The sequence below is a fragment of the Anser cygnoides genome, chromosome 3, assembly GCF_040182565.1.
Source record: "Anser cygnoides isolate HZ-2024a breed goose chromosome 3, Taihu_goose_T2T_genome, whole genome shotgun sequence".
NCBI lineage: Eukaryota > Metazoa > Chordata > Aves > Anseriformes > Anatidae > Anser > Anser cygnoides.
Window position 1 is genome coordinate 64,195,770 of NC_089875.1, and position 25,772 is coordinate 64,221,541.

Consider the following 25,772-nt stretch of genomic DNA (forward strand, 5'->3'; position numbering starts at 1 on the left):
ATAGAGAAGAAAACAAAATGTTGTGAAGAGGAGGGACTCTGCTACTTATGACCAGGACTTTGACAGATAACAAACAGCTACTCATCATCTCCCAAGATTTCCTATGCCAAGCATAGGTAAGTACAGCATTTCTAAGAGAACTTCTACACATGCATTTCCACTGTCTTGCCAGAACTTACCCTCCTTGTAACAATGGGATCAATTTCATTGGGATCTTTGTGTGCGAACATCATTAAATCAGCATTTAGTGTCCGTATCCTCTGAAATCTCAGGCGAATAAAACGAGCAGAGGTGAACTCCAGTAAAGCACGTGAAGGATCATCAGCACTAGGCCGTCCATTGATTAGAGAAGTGTGAATCTGAAGACAGAATTATTAAAGCAATAAGGAATTAGATTACAGAGATGCTGCCATGATTATGACAACAGAAATCATTAAAGGCACTGTGTGAATGCATTTGAAAATGTAAAATACCTTCATCCTTTATAATGCAGATCTCCCTACAAAAAAAGTTTTCCAACTACCCACTGATCCCTTTTGAGCAAAGGAAATTCATCAACTACAGAAAAAATGTAGAAAAACCTGCACAGAACAAAGCCCTACTATAATGTCCACGCTGCCAGCAAATCATTCCTCCTCTTCTAGCCTGAAATAAATATTTTCAGGTATTGAACAACTGAAGGCTCAAAAATTTGGAGTTAAAGGAATGGATATTTGGAATGGGACTCAGAATTCAACAGAGATCAGTTTGCACACCTTAGAGAAGTTGTTATCAAAAGACTAGAAATAGGTGTTTCCTAAAGACAGGGTAACTTTTGAAATACTGAAAACTACAACAGCTGGATGAGATAAAATAAGCATTCATTAGCATCTCCCCTTTCCCATTTACACAGTTCATCATTTCCTTTGAATCTTGTTCTCAGCAAATCAAAGTAATTGTCTGGGTTGCAACAGTTGTCACCTAGTCCCTAAGGAAAGCCTTTATCATCTCTGAAAACTCTGTTTAATATTTGTTTTTCCAAAGATCCTACCAATCTCTGCTTACACCGTGGTTTCAGTAAAGATTGTCCCCCCTTTCTCTGCCTGTCCTATTGTAAACACTAGAAATTTGGATGTGTGCTCTGTGACTCTGATCGCAGCACCCGGGCAAGGCAACAAAATCAGGCAATTTCTTCCCCTCCTGCCAAGATGAACCCTTTCTAACTGACCACGGCACAACACACACTAGCTGTTAATCAACAAAATAAAACAGATGGGCTGCTACAGAAGTGTTCTTGGAAAAGGCCTATGAGAAGAAAAATGTCAGGTATAGCAAATATTGTTAATGAGCACCTAGGGGGAGGGAGGAAAGAAACCATTAATTTTCCTGTATTTTGAAGTGTTAAATTTTAATTGGGGCATTTTTATTATAGGCCAGCACACTGAAAGATGTTCTGATGTTGAGCCAAACATGCAGAACATTAGAATGAATAAGAGAATTATTTATTCTTTGTGATGAATATGTCGTGCAGCTTACCTCAGTGCTCCGAGTGAAAGGTCAGGCTACCCAGCCATTTTCTATCATTGAACATGATCACATTGCCACTGTATTAAGCAAACAGCTGCATTCAGAATGCCAGCTGGCACTCACTCAGCAGTGGCTACCTCACACTGAGGAGAGAAACAGCAAATCTACTGCTCCCTGCAAAGCAGTAGCTCTTCCTTTCCTGGATTTTTTGCAGGACTGGATAGAAGGCTTATTGAACAGCTGTGGTCTTGCACTGGCTATGTGATACTATTAACTCACTTATTTTCACTACCAACAGGGTAACACTAAACCTCATAACATCCAGCATCCTGTTCCATTGTATCCACAGGTACACAAAATCACTCTGAGGCACTCTGCCAGGAGCAACTATCAGTCACATCCTGCCTGAATATGAATCAGCACCTCTAGGCTTCTGCCAGGTTATCTCCAGGAAGAAGTGATATTGCTGCCTCCTCCTGAGATCATAACAGCACTCTCCCTTCAAGCTCTGACTCGATTTTGCTCCTGACTACAAGTAATTAAATTAAAGGAGACAAACAGAATAAAACATTATCAAAAAGACAGGGTACAAACAAAACCCTAACAGGAAGTAATTAGGAGCTCCTGAATGAGAAATGTCTGGCTACAAGCTGGACAAAAGCACATGGTGAGCAAGACAGCCAACTGCTCAGGTCCCCAGTGAAAAGAGAGAGAGGTGAACATGCGTGGAAAGTAAACTTCAAAAGAAGCATGGAGATCATGGCAAGAGGGCCAGTGGAAATTATTAAATATTTCCTAAAGAACCAGAATTTAGTAAGAACAGATGCCTAAAACTTCTCTGCATAACATTAATCTGTGGGCAAGGACATCTTCCCTCCTCTCCCATTTTTTTTTCTGTATCATCACCCCCTTCCTTAAACAGGATCCAACAAATTTCTTTCTTACAGTTTGTTTGATACAAATTTGGGCTCTGGTGTAAAACAGTAGAATACTAAAGACGGAACTTTGATATTTCTAGCCAGAGAGAAAGAAGAGGTATACCCAAGGTAGTGCTGAAAATATTCCCTTTCTCACCCTGTAATGGCAACAGCACCATGGCTTTAAGCAGCATGCCAGTCTGCCTATCTTGTCCAAATAGAGAGAAAATTAAGCTTTTTTAATGGGGGGACAGAGAAAGATGCAGGTGAAAACCCATGTAATGTTCTAAGTAAGTACCAAGAGAGAGTTAAGAATATGAATCACAGACACATGACCCCAAATGACACAGTTGACAAATAGCAGTCATATATTTTGATTTATATTTTTAAAAGAGAGAGAGAGAGAACTAATTTAGTCTTAAGGCCCTGTTGGGGAAAAAATCTTGGAGTAATAGTTTTACAGAATTAAAGTATTTACTTATTTAGAAAAAAAAAGCATATTTTTCAAAACAGCCACCCCCTTTTTACAAGGTGCCATGGATCAATCTATTTGGCAAGGTGAAACTAACAAAGAAAAAAACTTTCATTTATATTGTCTTTCAAGCTTGTGTTTAAATGTTTCACAATTTCATGTTAAAACAACAAATAATTTGTCATAATTACTAAAAAATGCAGCTATGTCCTGCATGAAATGTGGCACATGTTCAAAAGTATACACCAAAATAACACTGAGATTAGGAAATTAAAACTGGATAGTTTTACCAAAATAAATCCAAAGGGAAATGTTTACACAGGCAAAATTAATTACTCTGTTTCTCCTCCTCTCAACATCTGTGATGAAATCATTAATTTCTCCCTAGAAACACTTAGAATCAACTAAGAGTGTCCAGCTAAGTTGTTCCTACTCCTTGAAAAGACAGGCAGGAAGAAACCAAGAGTACTTTGGAAACATCTGTCATTAATCAGAAATAGTCTACATTTTAAGTAACATTTTTTTTTCTTTTTCAAGAGTATGACTCTTTCACCATGAGACATCACTTAGTTTTTCAAGAGCTTACTTTCTTTCCTTACCTCCCAGAACAATCCTGCACCTATTTGTAAGATTCTGTTTGCACAATAGCAAGTTTGCAGTCAAGAAAATGACATGTCCCTTATTCTCGAAATGTTTTTGAATTAGATCTGAAAAATGTTCCAGTGAACAAAGTCCTCAATAACTGTCTATGGTTATGTCATTCAGGCTCATCATAATACTTCATATATAGCTCTGAGTCCTGAAGAGACTAGTCTCATTTTCATACAGGCAGCTAAGGCAGAAATGTCCTGCCCTAAATGTACATGTGCTGCACACAGGAATTCTACAGCCAGAGTCTACCAGGAAAGTATTAATAATTTAATCTACCCACTGGGCTGCTAATTTGGATAATCCAAGTCCCCATGGGGGAACAATCTCAAATTTTGCTCAGATTTTATGAACAGCTTTTATTTACTAATTCCAACACTGAGATAATAACTGTTTTGAATTCTAAATAAAAACAACATAGATTTCAACCCAAGAAAATTCTTCCCCAACCAGGAAATCTTCCAAGATTAAATTCCAACAAATTGGATCTTTGGGAAAATTGCACATTCCCTTCCAAAACATCTAAAAGTTACCATAATAAAAGCCATACTCTCATTTTGTAAAATCATTTTGAACAGCATCTGATTTATCAACTAGTCAACAGACAGAACTAAAGCATGTTGTCCAGGACCAGGTCTCCACAAGCCTCTCTGGGCAACCTGTGCCAGTGATTAGTCACCCTCACAGTAAAAAAGTGTTTCCCGATATTCAGATGGCATCTCCTGTGTTTTAGATTGTGTCTATTCTCACTGGACACCACTGAAAGGAGCCTGGCATCATCCTCTTTGCACCCTCCCTTCAGGTATTTATATACATTGATAAGATACCCCCTGAACTTTCTCTTCTCTAAGCTGAAGTGTCCCAGCCCTCTCAGCCTTTATATATATAGGTGCTCCAGCCCCTTCATCATCTTTATAGCCCTTCATTCTCTCCAGGATGTCCATATCTCTCTTGCATATGGGAGCCCAGAACCAGAGCCAGTGATCCAGGCGTGGACTTACCAGGACTGAGTGGAGGGGGAGGGCCACCTCCCTTGACTTGCTGGTAACACTTTGCCTAATGCAGCCTAGGATACTATTAGCCTTTGCAGCAAGGACACATTGCTGGCTCACGCTCAACTTGGTGTCCACCAGGACTCCCAGATCCCTTTCCAGTATGGAAAACAGCTGGGGTTGTTCCTCCTGAGATTTAGGACCTTGTTGAAATTCATGAAATTCCTATGAAATATCACAATTCCTATGAGCCCACTTATGCAGCTTGATGAGGTCGTCCCCATATGCCAGCACAGCCCTCTGGCATATCATCCACTCCCCCCAGTTTTATGTCATCTGCAAGCTTGCTGAGGGTACACTCTGTCGTATCATCCAAATCATTAATGAAGATGTTAAACAGGATCAGACTCAAAATTATATCTTTTTAATATATAAAAAACATATCAAAGTTATTTTAGTTACCAAGTTATCTATCTTCCGGATTTGGTTTGGAACCAAATTTTCTAACAGTTATTGAAAAAAATATATACCTCAGTTAAATGGAAAACCAGAAAAGCCATTTTATAACACCAAAGATTACCAAATTCAATGTCCTGTCTCCAAACGATGCTAGTAGAAACCTGTTAGGAAGCGATATAAGAAAGAGGGCATTTAGAGAGTGATCTTTCTGCTACACCATCTTCACTTCCTTTGACTGAACAGTCTAAATGCTTCTTATGTTACCCACCAAATCTGAGTCATAGAATTTAATGTCAACCGATTGCATTTTTCTCTAGTATTAGTCTACTCCCTTTTTTCACCATTATATTTTTTACCACTACAGACATTTGTCACTATAGGAGGAAATTTATTTCTTTATAAACAGAAAGAACCTGTATTTTTGGTGGTGATATTATTATTTTTCCTTTTAAACCTGGAACACAGATCATGAATCATTTCTGTGAGAGTGTTCTAGTTTTATATTTGAAGAAATTGTGAATAGTCAATTTCTTTTCATTTTTAAGCCTCAGTATGATAAGTTTTTTGGAGAACTGTTGAGAATGACTATAAGTTCTGTACTCTGAGGAGAATTTAGTCCAACATTAACCCATCAGCATTCATGTACAATTCTTTTTTTCTTACACTACCTTTATTTTATCAACACTAAATTTCATATTTTTCTTTTAGTATCATACAACAAATCATCTTAAATGTTGCGTTACCAGCAAATACTGCTATTATAGTTTTCTGATTTTCCAAATCGCCCATGAGTATGTTGAACAGCACAGACACTGCTATAGATATTCAAAATACCTCAGTAAATTAAAATCTATGTACTGTGTCAGAACCAAAAGACCTATCTAGCACAGTAGCCTGTGTCATACAATAGCCAAGACTACTGGAACCTATTAAGGATAGAACAAAGGCAAACATACCTAACACTTCCCCATGGACTGCCTGAGCCATATACAATTTCCACACATTTGGTAAGCCTCAAGAAATTTCCATGAACTCAGTCTCAACTTAAATTCAGTTCATTTTTTAGAAGCTACGTCCATTGTGTAATAAGGATTTTCTCTAATTTACTTGTTGTAGGGGTAAAAAAAATCTTCTTCTGCTTGTTTTAAACCTGTCTCCTACTAAATTCACTTAATTCCTAGTTCTTCAGTTGTAAAAAACAAGTATATCTTTCTACCAGCTCTATTCTTTATCAGATTTGTTAATTAGTAATTAGCTTGGTACTAGCATCAAGCTTCCAGATCTGTAGTTTCCTTGGATTCCTAAACAAGGTTACTAAAAAAAATTCCTGTTTAATATGACAACCCAAACTCTTCAGCTATTGAGCCTGATTATAATTGAGAAATTAAACAATTACTGTTGCAATTCACTTATTTTAGCCCTGAGTTTCTTTCACTATTCAATTTATCAATTATTTCTGCACTTCTTCAGTTAACAATTTAGTTTGCTAGTTCTAAAATTCCTCTCCTGTAAATAATGGTTCCAATACAGAAACTCTCCTGACAGTTTCTGTAGCAAAAACTGATTCAAATAATTAATTTAGTGTTTCTGCAATGACCTTATCTTCCTTGAATGCTCTTTGATCATCTTTCAGCCCACCAGTTCTGACAGACTTCTTGAATCTGATGTGTTTGAAAAAAGGTTTATTTCACCTTCATATTCAGTCACTCAAAATTTATTTATTTATTTATTTATTTTGCATCTTTACTGTGGTTTAACGTTTCATTTGCTGGAGCTTTTTTTCCTACGTATTTTCCTTGATTGGAGGAAAATACATGACTTTCATTCAGAGATGATGCTAGTTTACTTTTAAGATCTTTTATCTTTCCACAGTTTATGGTTCAAACATGCTGTAGGATTTTTGGAACCATTCTTAAATGTAGCATGCATATGTTCTGAGTGTGCATGATGTTATCTTCAAGCAAACTAGGCTGCCTGAAAATTTTTTTAGCTGTTTGACCATCTTTTCTATTTTTAAATTGTACTTTTGCAGATTTTCTTCCCGTGGAATGTGACATTTTAATAATTTTCTGATTATTTTTACATAATAATTGTACAGCAGTTATCCTCCTAACTGGGGTCTGTGCGTTGTTGTGCAGTAAATCATGGATTCCTTTACTATCCGCACCAAGAGAGGTCAGGTGTTCAAGAATCACTCTTTCACTTTACATTCTATCCTGACAACTACACAGTCTGCCAAAAGGTTTCAGAAGACTTGTATTACAACTTCAGCCTTCCTTTGGTAAGACCCACTCAATTCCACACTTCAGTTTTGGCAGTTGCTGATATGGTGTCCCAATTTAGGTACTGAATTTTATTTAAAAGAGATCTCATACACCATTTTATTTCTGCTGACTTTCTAATTTTATTCTATATTATTCTTTAATCCATAGTGCCCATCTTCTACAAGCCACTTGGTCATTTGTAAGCAACTTCTTGTTTCTGGCATGCCCGTTGTGTTGGTATATTCAATTAAAAGCAGATACTGTGATACACCAGTCTATACTAAACTTCTTCCTATGTTTCTCAGTTGAAATGCTCCCAAATTATCTAGCTACTTAGCCTTTAACGTGATGCTGAGAATACTTCAGAGAATCTTGTCTTTACAATCTGTCTTACTCTTTCCTTCTCAGCACTAGTAGCAATGCCTCTTTCTAACACCCTTCAAGGTGGTATTAATTAGCACAGCCAATAGTTCTTCTCAGCTGCTGGGCATGGACACTTTTACAGATCCCAGTGCTACACTTTGATGGATCTAGTCTAATTTCTGTAACAAAGATATCTGAGAGAACTTGCAGTATATTCCAGACAGGTGACTGTTGGACCATTCAACGATGTGACTAGAATTCTTATCTCAAAGCAAAATAATCCCAGTTCTCTCAGTCTCTATTTGTAGGACAAATGCTCCAAATTCTTAATCTTCCTCTCAGCTATATGGTGGACTTGCTCCAAAATGTCCACGTCTCTCTTGTATATGGGAGTCTCAAACAGAACATAAAACTCCAGGTGTGCTGTTACCACTGATGAGCAGAAGGGGAAGGACCATCTCCCTCAACCTGCTGGGGATGCTCCAACTAACACAACCCAGAACACCATTAGTCTTCTTTGCCAACAGAGCACATTGCTAGCTCATGGGTAACTTGTTGTCCGCCAGGACCCCAAGGTCCTTCTTTGCAAAGCTGCTTTGCAACCATCTGGCCCCAGCCTCTACTGGTGCATGGGGCTGTTCCTCACCAAGCACAGGACTTTGCAATTTCCTTTGTTGAACTTCATGAGGTTCTTGTCAGCCCATTCCTCCAGCCTGTCCAGGTACCTCAGAATGGCAGCAAAACCATCTGGTGCATCAACCACTCTGTCCAATTTTCTATTGCCGGCAAACTTGCTGAGGGTGCACTCTGACCCATCATCCAGATCATTAACAAAGAGATTAAACAGTAATAGGCCTAGTGAGGAATGACTCATTCCATGGGATTATTGCAAGCAGCTGCCTGAACAGACCAAAGGCCACTCTCCTAAAATTGAGAGTGAACCTGTTTTGGCTTTGTTGGCTCCTCTCTGTATCCTGAATTTGACCAGTTTGTGATCAATGCAGCCAAAACTGCCCCCTGCTTTCACATTCCCAACCAGTTCTTACTTTTCTGAAAGCAAGAGGTATAGACAGAGTATATCTCTTAGTTAGCTCTTCAAACACTTGTGTTAATAGTACTGTCATCAATACATTTCGGAAAAATCCTGGATGGTTTGTGCTGTCTCCCTCTACCGGTTATCAGCGTAGTTCAATTCCCCAACGAGGACCTGGGCCTGTGAATGCAAGCCTTCTTCCACTTGTCTGAAGAATGCCTCACAGGTTTCTCCCTGAATAAGTAGTCTGTACCTATGGTAGCTATGCTCAAAACATCACCTACATTGATCTGTCTTCTAATCCTAACACGTAAGTACTCAACTGGCTCATTACCTGTCCCTAATCAGAACTTCATGCACTCCAGCTGCTCTGTAACATAGAGAGAAACCTCCCACTTTTCCTTTCTGTCCTTCCTAAAGTCTATACTCCTTCACTGCAGCACTTCAGCGAACTATTATGCCACCCCATCTCTCTGGTAAGCTTGTAGGTTTGCAGCTTCCACAGACCACTAATTCTTCATGTCTGCTCCCCTTCCTGCATGCGTTAGTGAACAGGCACTTTCATTAGGCCCTTGTCACACTGATTGCCCAGAAAGGGCACAATAGCTTCATGATGCAATCCTTTCAGCAGTTCCTTATTTGTATGTATACATGAGCTGGACCCCTTTCAGCTTGCTTTTGTTGTTTTCAAGGTCTCTGTTGTCCATATCAGCCAGCACCCTTTGCTTGCCAGCCTGTGTGTGTGCGCGCGTGTTCTATGTTGGGGTGTGTGTGTGTGTGTTCTACACTGTTGTACAATCACAGAATGGTTTGGGTGGAAAAGGACCTTAAAGACCACCCAGTTCCAACCCCCCTGCCATGGGCAGGGACACCTCCCACCAGACCAGGTTGCTCAAAGCCCCATCCAGCCTGGCCTTGAACACCTCCAGGGATGGGGCATCCACAGCTTCTCTGGGCAGCCTGTTCCAGTGCCTCACCACCCTCATAGTGAAGAATTTCTTCCTTATACCTCATCTAAATCTACCTTCTTTTAGTTTATAGCCACTACTCATTGTCTTGCCACCACACTCCCTGACAAAGAGTCCATCCCCAGCTTTCCTGTAGGCCCCCTTTAGGTGCTGGAAGGCCTCTATAAGTTCTTCCCAAAGCCTTATCTTCTCTAGGCTGAGAAGCCTTTCTCCATAGGAGAAGTCTTCCAGCCCTCTGATCATGTTCGTGGCTCACCTCTGAACCTGCTCTAAAAGGACCATATCTTTTTTATGCTTCAGGCCCCTCAGCTTAACACAGTACTCCAAGTGGGGTCTCATGAGAGTGGAGTAGAGGGAGAGAATCACTTCCCTTAACCTACTAGCTACACTTTTTTGTCATGCAGCACAGGATATGGTTGGCTTTCTGGGCTCTAAGTGCTTTTCATCCACCAGTACCCCGACGTCCTTCTCCACAGAGCTGCTCTCTATCCACTCGTTACCCAGCCTCTATTTGTGCTTGGGATTGCCCCAGCCCAGGTGCAGGACCTTGCACTTAGCCTTGTTGAACTTCATGAGGTTCACACAGACCCACTTCTCAACTTTGTCCAGGCCCCTTTGGATGGCATCCTTTCCCTTCAGTATGTCAACCACATCACCCAGCTTGGTGTCATCAGCAGGCTTGTTGAAGGTGCATTCAATCTCACTGTCTGTGTCATTGACAAATCCATGTTGACTTCTTCAATACTGTGTGTTGTCATTTACCTCCTTTGCTGATCCTAGTGTAAAGCTTTCCTCCCCTGCCTGGCTATCAATATTGTTGATGCCAGTGGTATAGTCAGTTGTTGACCCACAGGATTTGTGGGTCCTCCTCATGCTCTTCTCCGTCAATGGCAGGAATGAGGGGAAAACCACCTGGCCCCTCAAGCTCCTGACTCTTTCTGCCAGAGTCACACAGTCTCCCTGGCAATATCATTTGTGCCCACATAGAAAAACAATGGGGTAATATTCTGAGGCCTGGACAAGCCTCAGCAATCTCTTCAGAACAGCCTGGAGCTGAGTCCTTGACAAAGAGCAAACCTCCCTTGATGATAAGTCACACTGCCAGGTTGCAGCCTCCTTTCCATGGAGGAGCTTGTTTCCCACTGTTGTCAGTCACCGCTTCCTGCTGCTGGGTGATTTAGGCTCAGCTGACTCAGATGCCGCATTGAACGGAACTCACAGCCCTTTAATCTTCTACCACCCACTGAACCTATTCTGTAGTAGCACATCTGCAGGCAGGAAAGCAGCTTTCCTCTTGGAGTCAGAAGTCACTAGTTTCCGGTCTTCACCACCATGGGAGTCTCCATTTCTGAACCAACAAGCAAAAAGATTCTACCTGCCCCTCTTCTGCTACAGTTGTGTGTTCAGGCTGCAGAGTCCCAGAGAAAAGTCAGTTAATATCTTTCCAGTCACCACTGATATTGTGCAGTCTGCTGACATTCTCCTGCAGTTCTTTTGCTTGGTGACACAAATCCCTAACCAGATCAAACTTTCTGCAGACAAGGACACAATCTCTTTCTGTCCAAACATCAGCAAGAGGCCCCATACACTTTTTGCAGACCCAGAAGTGAAGAGCTGCATCCTCCCCCTGGAACTCAGTCTGAGTCAAGACCTCTGATGTACTGGGGTAGATGCTCCAGTCAGTGCTGGGGATTGTGCCCAGTAGTGTATTACTGACATAGCTGAGCACACACACACTGTTTCTGCACTGCCATCTATCTATACACCTTTCTGCATGAACTGATGTGCAAACATGGGAATCATGTTAGTTGCCTCTGTTGTTTTATTTAATGTAACAGTAAAAATGCCATTGCTTTGCATGAAAATTTATAATCAGCTAAATTACTTAAGATTAACACACTTCAACAAATGAAGTTTTAAAGAATTTTTAAGTGTGCACAATGTTCTCATTCATATTTAAAATATACATGCATGAATCCAAGTGATATATTTTTTCACTTAGAACTTTGGTATTTGAAGTTGGTTATTTTGCCAAGCAAATTGAATGCAGTCAGTCTCAAGCTGTTTGTAGGATATAAAAAACCCCAGCTGTTTGGCTATATGGCACAGAGTTATTTTCACTTTCCTTTCAAGAAAACCGCATCACTAACCAGTATGCTTTCCACTGATGCATATTGATATTCTGAATGTTCAATAAACTAGAAGACATAATTCTCTCATAATACATGAAGGCTACTTAGTGCCATTCGTCACAGAGATGGAGCAGGAATACCAGTACTTCATGATGATTTTTGGCTAGAAGAGATAAAGAATTCACTTTAAGTACTCAGTGGCTTATTTTGGCCATCATATCAAGATTGTGGGCTTCAAGCCTAATTTTCTGTGTAAGGCAGTGCTCTGAACCTAAAACGTTCTCCAAAAAGGTCAATTTCTCACTAAAATATCTCAGACAGCAGCATAAAGGAGAGAAAAGCTTCTGTCCTGCATAAAAAAGACTTGCTACATGATAATCATCAGTGGAGAAGACAGATATGTCAGTCTTAAAATTATTTAATGAGTATGGTACTCTAAGATTTACATTCTCAAGTTATGCAAGCACATTAATATGAAGATGGACAATACTGAACATCATTTTTTCCACAGGTGATTCAGTAGCTCTCATAATTTTCCTACCTAATACTGGCTTTAATTATCTGTTGCAAATAGGTCATTTGCAGTAGATTTAATATTACTGTTGATTAATTAATCTCTTGACATCTTATCTCTAAACACTAAAGATGAAAATTCTGTGAGTTTTCTTAGTGCAAGCACTAGCTTATCATTAGAGCTGGTTTCAAAACTAGAATAGTAGAAGCAAGTATATACATCATATGTAAGTATAAACTCATCATCCAATTTTTCTTCATAAATATATATATGATAATTGTATATGAGAAAATAATGTATTTGGCAAGGTTTGTTGTAGTTCTAATAAATATCTCACAATCTTAATAAATTAATAGTTTAGTAAGTGAAAGCACAACTCCATTCCATGCCTAGCTAATGAGTACAAGAGCTGCTTGAAATGCAGTGCTTAAGCATGCATTAAAATGTCAAGGGCTATGCATGTCAGACTCTATCTCAACTAACTCATTCCCCCAAAGAATACAGGCAAATGTCAGCTTAACGAACTGTTTAGCAAATACTATTGTGTCATTGACAACTATACCCTACAGCTTAGGCTAAATAAGGCTTCATCTCTTCGGTTCTGATTAACTAGCTTTTGTCATTTTCCTATATCCAATTTCACCTGAAACTTATATTGCTATTCTAGCCACTGCTTTTGTACAGTTTCTGTAATTCACAGGCTTGTCATTTTTGGACAAGAAATAATTTGTCAAAGACATCATCTTGCATACTTTTAAACAGACTGCTCATTGTCAGAACAATAGTTATTAATAAATCACAGAATAATAAGCAATTTGATTACCCTGAGAGTATATTTGTCATTTCCAGTTTTTATTTTCTTTTCTTACTGTCTTAACTAAGTGGAAACACTACACCATGCTATAATTTCAGCAACAGCTAGACATACCACAGTCCATAAGGGATTCAGGCAACACAATGCGAGGCCAGGAATAATGTACTTTAACACAGCAATGTGTTACTGGCTTTTCAAAGTGTACTTGTAAATGAAACTCCATCTCTTAATACAGTAAAGAGGTATTGTATGCTTATTAATAACTAACAAGATAGCTGCAGAAAAACGTAAAGGCTTGGCTCTTCAGGAACATTCTCAAAGACGAAAAATACTGAACAAGTATTTTTAAGTTATCTATGACCAGGTAAATTGGCATTTTGTTATAGGTTCTTTAACACACTGCCACAGGTGACATAATTTTAAATCAACAAACGATAGCTGTTTTAAATTTCACCATACACAACAATGATCTGACCTCTGATAGCTGAAAATGCATTATGACCAGTGTCATTCCATTTTGCATTTTGTCAGCATCACAGAGCTACTGCCTAACCTAGTTGCTGTTATGCAGGTAGACTAGGAACAAAATAAGAAAAGAAGCCATGCTACACCTCAGTGGCTGATGCCAATGGCTACTCCAGGTACAGTGCAATTCTGAAAATTATGTTAGTTCAGATTCTGATCAAGCAGAGGTGACACACACTGGTAGCTCTGAATTAACCACTACCACCTTTCTGCTTAATGGATAAAATATAGAGGTCTGTCAAACACATTAAAAAAAAAAAAAAGACTAAATAGTACACTATCTTAAGAGGCCATTTTTCCATTACTATTTTGAAAGCAATACAGTTCTTTTTGAACAATGACTATGAGTGATACAAGTAGTTCTAAATAAATGACTAGAACAGGAAAATTATGTTTTCCTGAAGATTTTGATAAAAAGCATACTGACCCAAAAAGGTAACTGAAGGGCTAACTGTGCCAAAATAAACAATAAAAAAAGCAAAAACAACAACAAAACTTTCCTACCAAGATATTATGATTTCCCTTATTCATTATATGGTTGTCATAAAAACTCATGGCACTTTCCACTAGAATCTTTCCTGAATTAGGTGTACTGTGGAGAGTATTGTGGAACTACAGACAAATTATAGCCAGAAAAAAATCCACAGAAACTTGTCCAGATGTAAGCAGTTGCAAAGGGCTGCCAAACACAACCACTGATGTAAAAGAGTGAGAATGTGAGGATTTAATCTGTTCCTGAATGAAGGGCAAGGGTTTCAGGATACAAAAATAATGCTGTTAAAAACAGTAAACAAGTACATCTGCTCCTGAATGTTATCATTAAATAAACTTCAGTAATATGCTTTATATTACTCCAGCATTCTTGTTTCAAACTGCAACTCTGAAGACTTCTGAACTGGAGAAATTTAAACAAAACTCTTGGATTTTTGCATTACAGACCCATATATTGTAAAGTCCATTACAACTACTCTACCGTGTTGGAGTCTAAATTGTACCAAAAGCTGTTTCATATCATTTGGAACACACACTGATGAATACTTTCGAAAACCAGATGGGATCCCTTTGAACGGTAATCATTCAGTGCCTTTAAAAACATTTATAATTTTTTAAAAAGAAAGAAGAAATCTGACTTTCAGATGTAGAATAAGAAACTTTGATCCCTCTCCAACTTTGAACCCAATCTTTTCAAACTTGGAAATATTTTACAGGAGCTAATGTAAGAAAAATCAGGAGAAAAGAAATACGTATTCCTAAGTAGCAGATAGCAGAGAATGAATAGAAAAGGCCGGGAATATCATGAATCTTCTGTGAAATACAAAAGATGGATTGTGTACATGAAAACAATTTCTTTTTTTTGTTCTTTGCTCCTATGGATAATTGTTGTAAAGTTACAAAAATACTATTGCTTACTTTTGATACAGAAACTAAAGTTGTCAAACTCTCTATTATTTATATTTTCAATAAATGAAATCTGAAAAAAACGACATGTATAATAAGGTAGCTTTTTTATTTTTTTTTAATCACATTGGGTTTTCACCATTCCTTTCCCCACTTAGCCACTTGTTGCCACACCAACCAGACCCAAAACACTAAAACAACCAGAAAACGTTACACCAAGTACACTACTAGTCAATTTTCTGTCTCTAATGGCAGCCAGTAGGGATGCTTTGGAAAATAATTCTACTTTAAGCCTGTTTGCTTGTCGTATACCTTTCTTATATTTTGACAACGTGCAGCCTTAACACCTCTTAAACTGGAGCTTGTAACTGAATTTTTAAGACTGCTTAATGAACTTAATTCCCATGAAACTGTTTAACAGATTTTGATCCTATTCATACTTCGGGCACTCTTGACTCCATAGCTTAGTACATTCTGTGCAAAAACTGGTGCACTGTTTCTTCTGAAAAGGTTTCTGACCATTTCATGTCTAAAGTATCATTGCTGATTTAATAACTTCTCACATAAAAACATGTTCCACTACTCTGTTCTTTTTTCTGTACTTTTTCTTGTTTTACTAGATTTTTTTTATTTTTTTTAAAGAGTGGCGAAATGGGAATCACAATATTCACAGAATGAGCACACAGAATAGGATGCGTAGAATGCTGTTACAAATTTTTCTGTTTTGAACAGGGTGATTTTTTTCTTGAAACACAATGTTTTATTTGGATTATGAAGACAACTGGGTATTAAATTGATTTGTGGAGAATGTTTCACCAAAGATCTCTTTTCTAAGTGGTGGTAACTAACAGAAAACCCCTCAGTGTGTACACGCAAGCAAAGTTATTTGTTCTTACGTACACAACACTTCACATTTATCAATACTGCATTTTACTTGATATTAATCCCAATCATCCAGATCCTGCAACAGCTCTCTGCAGTCAAATTAAAATGTAATTATTCCTATAATTATATATCTGAAAACCTTGTTCACCTGATTAGATCACTTTCAGATTATTTATGAATAGACTGACTGCACTGTTACCTTTTTCCAGGCGAACATTTACACCTTTATTTCCCATCTTTTAAGTGATAAGCAATCAGTAAGAGATTACTCTGTCCTAGCTTATGATTTCTTTACAGTTTTGATAAATGGCCTTGTCAACAGCCACTGGACTGGTCATCGGTCTTGGAAGAGTATGCTGACAAAATCACTCTTACCTACATACCTGTTGATTTATTTCAAGAACTTCAATAGATTTGGAAGTGAGTTCTGTGTTTTCTGATTAGTTGCTCCAAGCAACAATGTTGACTTCTCTCCATGTCACATTTATCCATGTGCCTGCTAATTTTTATCCTTTTTGCTTCTGTTAGTTTACCTGGCACAGAAAAAAGACATAATCTGCACTTTTCCAGATGCACTCTGGAACACTTTTGAAAATCTGGTTCCACCTTACCATTTCTCTGCTATGGAGGTAAAGCAAGGCTGACCACACCAGTAATTAATTAATTCATTTAGCACCTTTGGTACTTTCCTTTTGTACCTTTGACCAAAAAACTGGTGATTTAGTAGTATTGACTTTATTACTTGTTTTTTAAAACTGTTCTTCCTTCAGAAGCCCATCCAACATTTTCTAAAACAAAGAGACACTCTACTGTGACTACTTTTTTAAGTTCCTCTTTAGGGAGTTCAAGGCACAGAATTCATAGAATCATAAAGGTTGGCAAAGACCTTAGAGATCATCTGGTCCAACCATTCCCCTACCACCAATGTCACCCACTAAACCATGTCTCTAAGTACCACATCCAACCTTCCCTTAAACACCCCCAGGGATGGTGACTCCACCGTCTCCCTGGGCAACCCGTTCCAATGCTTTCACCTGCAATAGACTTACTGTCCTTGACACTCCTATTATACCTCAGTTGCCTCTCAGCTTTAATATTTTGATGAACTTGAAAAAGCTTCTCATCTTGTTCATTAGGCACTTAACAGAGTCATTTTCTTGGTATGGGGTGGCAGTGTTTTGCTTCTCTTTCAATTTTGTATGCATCACTGTGAATTTAGGTTAATTTGCAAAAATCTTACTTTCCTTGATAGAACAAGATCTTGTATATGATGTTTCTTGCTTTGTAATGCCTATTACATACTCTGGTATTTTATCCTGCCACCTTCTTTGCATAATCTCGGATTTTTTTCTGGATAAGTATCATGCATAAACTCTTAATTGTTTAAGAAGAAACATATAAAATACAATTCCATCTTTAGAGATGTATTGACTGTATTTGCAAATATTTTTAGGAGGAAATCGTGAGAATACTATTGCCATTTCACAGAACCGTCTTTAAATAACAGCATTTTGAACCAGCCTACCTTGCACTCTTCTCACAAAATTTTGAGTTATTTCCTTTATTATAACTACTCCAAATAGACTGCTTCTTGTAGGAAGATTTAAGATCACTCAAAAATCAGCTTCTACTCCATTGTGACAGTTTACCTGCCTATGGGAAGCTAACATAGTGTTTATGTTTGCCTTCATGTTTGCCTTCACAGCCTCCTTAGCCTTGGTTATGTGGTAGTGCAGTCCTAACTTTTTTATTTAAACTTGAAATATCAGTTCTGTCAGATAGTGTTGATTCTGATACGATTTGTCTACTCACCCAAATTGGCTCTGTGCTTTCCCCATCCTTCTTATCTGACTTCTGGACTGTATTCAAAGCATTTGTACACTGATATTACAGCGTCTCAGTTACTAATTTCCCTTCTATCAATTTATTGTGATACCTCCATTTAAAATGAAAACTCTGGGTGAACTATACTGTTTGGTTTTGATTTTCTTTTACATAACCTCCTTAGCACTCACATTAAAGCATACCTATGTTTGGCCTTAGGCTGACCTATTTGTATGTCTGTATTTCGGTGATATTGATCAAAATTACTTCTCCATGTAGTCTACATGGATTTTAATGAATTTAATGAATCTTTTTTAAAATCATACACTTTTTTTGATAATAAAGGTTTTATTATTTGAACCACAGACACTCACTACATTTCTCCCAGTCCTTGGTTTTAAATTACTTTATAACTTTTACTGCTTTTTCTGTCTCATTTCTGCATCTTTCAGCTGCTTATTATCTTTACCAAGTCTGTAAGCCCTTCTATGCCTTTGGCCACCAAACTGATTTAAAATGAGAATTAAGCTATTCTTCCTCCCAGTAATTATTCATGACTGGTAGCAATTACTCAAAACTAACAAACAAAAACCACTCAGAAAGTGGTGCTGTATTTTCCTCATATCAGGAATAATCCTACACAAATTGCAATAGCCAAAGTAAATAAACCATTGGGGTTTTACCTCTTAGTGGAAAGTGATTACACATCGTATTTCATGTAAGCAAAAATTTCTATTAAGTATTTCATCTGTGTGGGCAAGGTCTTCAAGTACAAGTTCCCCCACCCCCAAGATAACCATCTGCTGAGGATCTTCATTTCCCCCATCAAGCACAATAGGAGGAAAAAAAAATTCACTGAGTTACCAAGTACACAGTGTTTCTCTACTGGAATGAAATCTACTACTGTCCAAAAATCAGCTATTAGGCCCCAAAAGAAGGCATGTTTGGGTCATTACAAGCAAATACCATGACTTACACATACCACTTCCCTATGTAACACTAAAATGGTGTGCTGAATTAGAAAACTACATGTACAGACACCAGTTCTCCTGGCATAATATGGAAAACTAGCATAGATCTGTGTAAAGATGAGTAACTGTCATCTCAATTCAGTAAGAATTGCAATCAATAAGTGAAGGACGCTAAAGAACAAAAAAGGTAAATCATCTAAACAATTTGAAAGACTGCTGTGTAGAGTATGTACTTTGCATACTGTCACTTTATTGCTTTTTAAGTTTTATGATTCATATGATTAATCAGTTTTTCTATTTTTCCAGAAATCATGGAAGTTATGATGTCAGCTTCTGCTCAGGGACAGAAGACATGCCAAGATAGGAAAATGGACTGTCTGACTAACAACACAAATGAAATTTTTATTCCAACTTGGCCAACAGAGATGCACCAGTAAATATCCTTCCTCTTGTTTTTAAAATAATGACAGATTGCTGTGCTACTTATAAATAGCTTCAACATTTGTTTCCTCTCTGGTGCATAATTTAAAAGTACATTATACATTTTATATCCACTTTGTTTTCTATAATACTAAATATCAGAAATTCAAGTTCAGTAGCAACTATCAATCTGAAAAATTTACTAGTTTTCCTTTTCTCAGGTAAACATTAACAGCAAATACTGTTATAATGTAATTAAATTACTGACTTGCAAGATTAGGTGTACAATATTTGAACAAAGACTCTTTTCATCATGCATAATAAAATCATTTATATTTGTCTTAAATCAAATTCTAAATGTTTTCAAAAAAATCCAATAGTATTGCAGATGTATGACAAATGCCTAATCTGTTCTTTCCTGTTATATATCTATGAAAGTAAGTTAGAAAATCAGGAAGTGTTAATCAATAGTTTTACATTAGTGAGGCAACATAGCATTGTGTAAATGGAATATATAAAATTTCCCCATTTGTTTTGAAATCATTTGTTAAATCTTTTTTTTTTTTTTTTCCCCTTGGACGAGCTGCTCATGTTTAATTTTACTCAATCAAACGAAGAAAGGCATGCACACAAAAAAACAAAAAGCAATAAAATGAACTAGATGTGGATCTCTGATTAAACCTCAAAATCGTCTTCTCTGTTTTGTAAACTGTTTCTTTCATGATTGTTCTAATTTCCATTTTTGAAAACTGAAATTTTATATGCCAGAGTCCTTAAAGAAAATCCATATTCTAGTTATTCCATTAATAACTTTTTAGGCTAAGTTATACTTTCATAGCACTCAAAAAAGGAGACTCACATTGTACTAATGTAACATATTTCTGTGAGACTGATCATACACAACAAGGTGATATCCAAATCCACAGCTCGACCATAAGTCTTCCTGAATCTGCTGTAGCTAGAAGGTGTGTGTGTGGCAGGGAAGCAAACAAACTATAAATGAAGGCCAACAGGGGGGAACAAAGTACGATGTGATCCAAAACATTAAGCAGTAAGCGTTTAATGAGTGAAGTGGTGGAACTGAATTAAATTAGACAGCCTTCACCAAGAAAACTGATCCAAAGGTTATTGACTTAAGTGAAAAGATCTTTAATAAGAAGCACCTGTAATCTAAGGATTCTGTTGTCTGTCCCCATTAGTAATCATTAAAAAAATACTAATTGTGTATGTAAGACATAAAAGGAAGAAGATGAGAATGATCGTAAGCTGATGGGGACAGTTCCAGAGAAAGCCCCATAGATTATTTTTTACAAAATGAAGCAATGCCAACTGGGTAATTAGCCTGACTCAGTCTGCTAAAAACCTGCAAAGCAGAGCACGTTCTTGCATGCAAGGATAGTATCTGATACAATCTTTACCAGCTGAAGCTTTCTTTTGATTTTTTGCTATTTTTTTTATTATTAATTTTACCATATTGGTGTCTGTTCTACATCTCATCCTATTTAAAAACAAAACAAAAAAACCCTTCCACTGTAATTCAATGGGAACAGTCAATTCATAATCTAGATTGTTATTCCACAATAAAGAGAAGATGCTGAATACAGATTAGGGTGCTGAGAAGGTCAAATTAAAAACAGCAATTATAAAGGCAGCATCAATACTGCTATCCACAAATGTGCAAAATTTTTTTGAATTACTGTAGCATCATATAATTGTTTATTAGGGAAAAAAAAGTAATCACAACATTTTCAATCTACAACTGAATACATTTCAGTCTTGCACACTTCCCAAAATTCTGACCTTCTGCCCTCTTAGTATTGACAGTCTCAGACTCCTAGTGAGAAAGGATTAAATCTGGCCACAGGGAGAATTGCACTTAGAAGTTCATTTGCAAGTCACTTTTTCTTCCCATCCTTCTCTGTGAATTAATGAGACTATAGTGAATGGGACAAGCAATGTGGTATAAAGAGGAGAAAACTACCAAGAAAATACTGGGGAGTAGCAGAGTTCAACGCCCCCAGCATCGCTGGTCTGACACTAGCCCAGAGGACACATTACCAGGGCATGGGGGAAGGTTAAAGTGAGCTAAGACATGCACCACAGAGAGGTATATAAAAAGGGGCAGAGGAGCAGCAATCAAGTAGTAAGTATGGCAAGTGAACAAAATAACAGAAGACTATTACTAAGGTTCTTGTTTCTATTTATCCTCCTTACGTGTTTAGTACACACTGTGAAATTCCACCTGACTGAAGAAAATAAAAGAAGCAGATTTAAAATGTTGACCTTACATTTACATTGCTACCATCACAAAAGAAGGATGTTAAGTGTTTGAAGGAGCAACACAAGTATCATCTTGATTGCAATATCATTCTCACCACTATAATAATGGTGACAAGAAAATTCATTTGTGGAGGAAGAAGGAAGCAGGTTACTGAACTCCCACCATAACTTCCCCCCTGTGTCCCCCATTAGTCATCTGCTTTAGTCTTACTGCTGGCTATGGCAATATAGTAGGCAGGAAGAGCTTCCTTTCTAAAAAGAGAGAACCTTACACTCTGTTGTTGACATAGAAAACACTTGCCAGAGTCTTTTGGTCTCTAATTTTGAGCCTTCCTGAATAGGGAAATAATATTATGCAGTTCTACTAATCAATAGTTAGGCATCCCAGAAATCTCTTATAAGCACGATGTATTAGTGTTAATACCTTTCTGAAAATACTGCCAAATACTTTACATTTAACACTACTTATTGTTATTTAAAAAAGAAAAAAGAAAAAAAACTGAGGAAGCTGAACCGAATCCACTACCTAGTGTTCTCTCTGCTCAAGAATCCTCGTCTGAAATTGTCACTTAGGAAGTTTATTAAGATGAGCTGTTAGTACTACCACTCCCACTGTAAAAACATGGCTTTTCTTTGGGCTGAATTCTTTGACAGAACAAGGTTAAAGTTTTATGCTTTGGAAATCTTAGCAAACTTAACAAAAGGCCTGCACAAAAGCTACATGAGCACCATATTCTTACAGAAGACACAGTTCAATTTAATACCTGCCATTTCTCTGGCAGTAGAATCATGCTAAAGATATTAAACACATTTGAGGTACAACACAGTCCATTCAACTGGTCTAGCCAGCACAATATGCTTATATCTGTCTATACAAATACCTGCACTGCATTCACTGCTTTGACATCTTAGTCCATTAAGAACTGTAGGAAAGGTGAGAAAAGAGTAACTGCTAGAGAATATTATAAGGTAAAGAAGTAAATTGAAAACAATATTGATTTTAAACAAAAAAAAAAAGAGGGGAAGTACATATGATCTGGTGAAGTACATATGATCATGTGATCATGAAGAGGTAAAATAAATAAGGATGTAAAGATCACTATGAGAAAGGAAACAACATACAAATTTTAACACATGAAGATGGGAAGGAAGCCAGTGAGGCAGAAGTGGTAGACAGTTTATATAGAGTTTATTTTTTTTCCTAGAGAAAACATTAGACTTCAGTGAACAACAATGCTCAGCTGCAATCCAAAACAAGAAGTCAAAAGCAAGTTTACAGGAAAACATAAGGAGAAAACATAATTAGACCACTATAAATCTGTGGTTTGCCCACACCTCAAATTCTGTCTCCTCATCTCAAAGTCAACATAATCTTACTGTAAAAAGTTCAGAACAGGACAAGAAGATGAAGAAGTTTATGGAATACCTTCCATATGAAGAACAACAGATTATGATAGGACACTTCAGCTTGAAAAAGAGATTATTTAAGTAAAAACATGACAGAAATCTGTAAAATTAAAAAAAAATATTAGGAAAGTAAATATAGATTGACTGCTCAGAAGTTCACAAGACTGTTCTTCCAGTAGAATAATTGGGCCTCTTCAGAAGAAATCAGTGGGAACTAAACTAAAACAAAACAATAGGAGGTGATTCTTTGTACAGCAGATACCAGAACGTGGAATTAATTGCTAGGCACTAAATAAAAGCGAGTCATATATCAGTTTTAGGGACAAAAGTCAAACGCAATTGTGCATATGTCAAGCTACATCAGGTTAGAAATTCATGCTCAGAGTTGAATAATAAAAATGTTTTGGCTGTAGGAAGTTTTCCCTTTCTGTCAAGAGGCATACATATTTGCTATAAGCACAATTCTTTTTTAAACCCAGCAATAGGGTTCGTGCTTGAAAAACAAGGATAAAATTAGTATTTTGGTAATCTACATCTCCTGTGATCTTTAACAGAACAGAGACAAGCGCAAACCTTCTTGGGTGGGGTCAAAAATGTGTAGTAAGGGTTTCAACATTGTTGTCCGGTTCAACTAGTCTCTACAAGAGGATTAACAGCAAGTACAGACTACATAAGGAAGTAGAAATTACATAGTAATACTACCCTGCCCAAGAACTTCAGAACACCTTATATCTGATCATTCTGGCAAAGGGCAACACAGATTGAAAAAGACAGCAGTATTATATATGTGGTCCTGCTTAAAGATTTTTCCATCAGCTTCACCCACACAATTATATGCAGTCTTTTGAAAAAAAAAAAAAAAGGAAAAAGGTATTCCTCATTTACAACCAATTCAGCTTCTACTCTCTTAATTCCTCCTTTTCTTATTAAATCTGCTTACCAAACTGGCAGATCATGCTCAGTATTTGTAACTTCCATTTAACCTAAACTCTACCCAACTGCAGAAGTGTCCTTTGACATTCTACCCACAGAAAGGGAAGGACTTCTCCTTGTAAGTTCACGTAACTACTGTGCAACTATAATGACTATAATTATTGAAAAACAAACTTCTGACAGCACTTCTCTACATGATTACACTCATATGGACTAGTCAGTTGGCTATTCCAATTTTTATAAGGAGAAAATTAAATTCACATTCTCTTCTTGGCTTTTATACTTTCAGAAAACCTTATTATTGAGAAATTCAGTGTTTTCCAGAAGATTAGAGATTTTTCTTCTTGACTTCTTAATAAAGGCACCTGCTTCTGTATCAGATAAATTAAACCCTTTTCCTTCTGTCTTCACTGGATTTAACTTTCTGCTGTTGTCTGCTTGCATGAAGAATTACTTTATACTACAGAAACAACAAAATTATTTTAGATTTAAATATTTTCTTCTAACCTATACAAAGTATTCAAAAGCTACATATGCCTGAAGAAAGCTTTTTTTTTTTTTTTTTTAATTTTTAACTCCTATTTGATTACCTATCAAACTATAGATCTGGCAGAATGTTTTATTTTCTATGAAAAAAATGTATATTTTCCTAACGTTATATTGATCAACTAGAGCACTTAAAGTCTTCAGAGGGTCCAGCTTTGAAACATCCACAAGCAAGATGGAAGATTCCCATACATCAAAACACTTACAACACATGCTAATTCAAAAAAAAAAAAAAAAGCATTTACTAAAAAAATCTCCATATACCTCACAGAAAAAAAAAAAAAAAGACAAAAAAGACATTGAAAGTTTGTGTCCAGAGCCTTAAAACCATCTATTCAACAAGATACAGAAGCTTTGACACAAATTGTAGTCTAGCGGAATAAGAAATATTTCAATAAAAAGGTATGAATTAGATGTAAACATCAGAGGCTTGTGTGTCAAGGAAATGAAGCAAAAATCGCTATGGTAACCCACTAATTTTTAGTTCTCAACCTAACGATCATCTGAGGAAATAAAACAAATACCTCCCCTATATGGTGTTCATGTAAAGATGAAAATGTCACAAAATGGGCATTCTTCTATTCCTGAAAATAGCAGCTCCATCCCACCAGTTATTACCCCTTATATAAACAACTCTCAGCATTAAAAATAAATAAATAAATAGATCTTTTACTGAATTGATGTGTCTCGCTTTAAAAAGATAATGAGCAATTCATTAATATAACTGAACACTTTCAGTTCATTTCTGACTCGGGAACAGAGAGATAGTAGAATTTGCTTTTTCATATTAAAAATCTATTTTGGAAAACTTCAGCATTTACAGTTATTGATGGTGTATCAGAAACATACACTAAAAACCTTCTTTGCTGGTAGCATATACAGACACATGGATCTCCCTGTTTTTTTGTTTTTTTTTTTTTTTTAATCACTGATTTTAAACAGTGTAGATACAATCTCAACAATCTCTGCAATTGAGTCTACACTTCAGGGAGAAATTTCCCTATTTCAGAATGCCTCAGCTGCGCTCACCATTCAGAAGCTTTCATCACACAATTTTCTCTTAATTCATGAAAATATTCTATAAAATCATTCTATGCAAATAGCTCTTGGTCTACAGATTATTTATTCGTGTGACAGAGAAGTAAACTTGTGTTGCTTAGACTGACCTGAAGATAAATCACTTTTTTTTGTTGTTGTTGTTGTTTTGTTCTTCTTGTTTATTTATGCTATTGGACAAGTGAATATTTGTCATGTAAATGCTGACATTACTAAATGTCCAAATTATTTTGCTTAAAATAAACATTTCTGGAAATACTCTAATCAATCACTGACTAAAATGTCAGTGATTTAGTAAATCACTATTGAACGTACACATAAAATTGACATACTCTGTTTTTTTCTAACTTAAGACACTAGCGTAAACATAGATTTGGCTTTGGAACCGGTTTGTTTACCTAAGCAACTTCTGCACTTCATCAGGTTTCCTGAGTATACACCAGAA

The 25,772-nt window shown here is 36.9% G+C and overlaps 1 protein-coding gene across 1 annotated transcript in view; it reads right to left on the reverse strand.

Moving 5' to 3' along the window:
• LAMA2 (laminin subunit alpha 2) overlaps positions 1 to 25,772 on the reverse strand; it is a 380,764-nt gene that overhangs the window by 237,731 nt on the left and 117,261 nt on the right. The window contains exon 5 of the mRNA XM_066993195.1: positions 180 to 359. Coding sequence (XP_066849296.1) covers positions 180 to 359 — 180 coding nt within the window. The remainder of the gene's footprint in view (positions 1 to 179; positions 360 to 25,772) is intronic.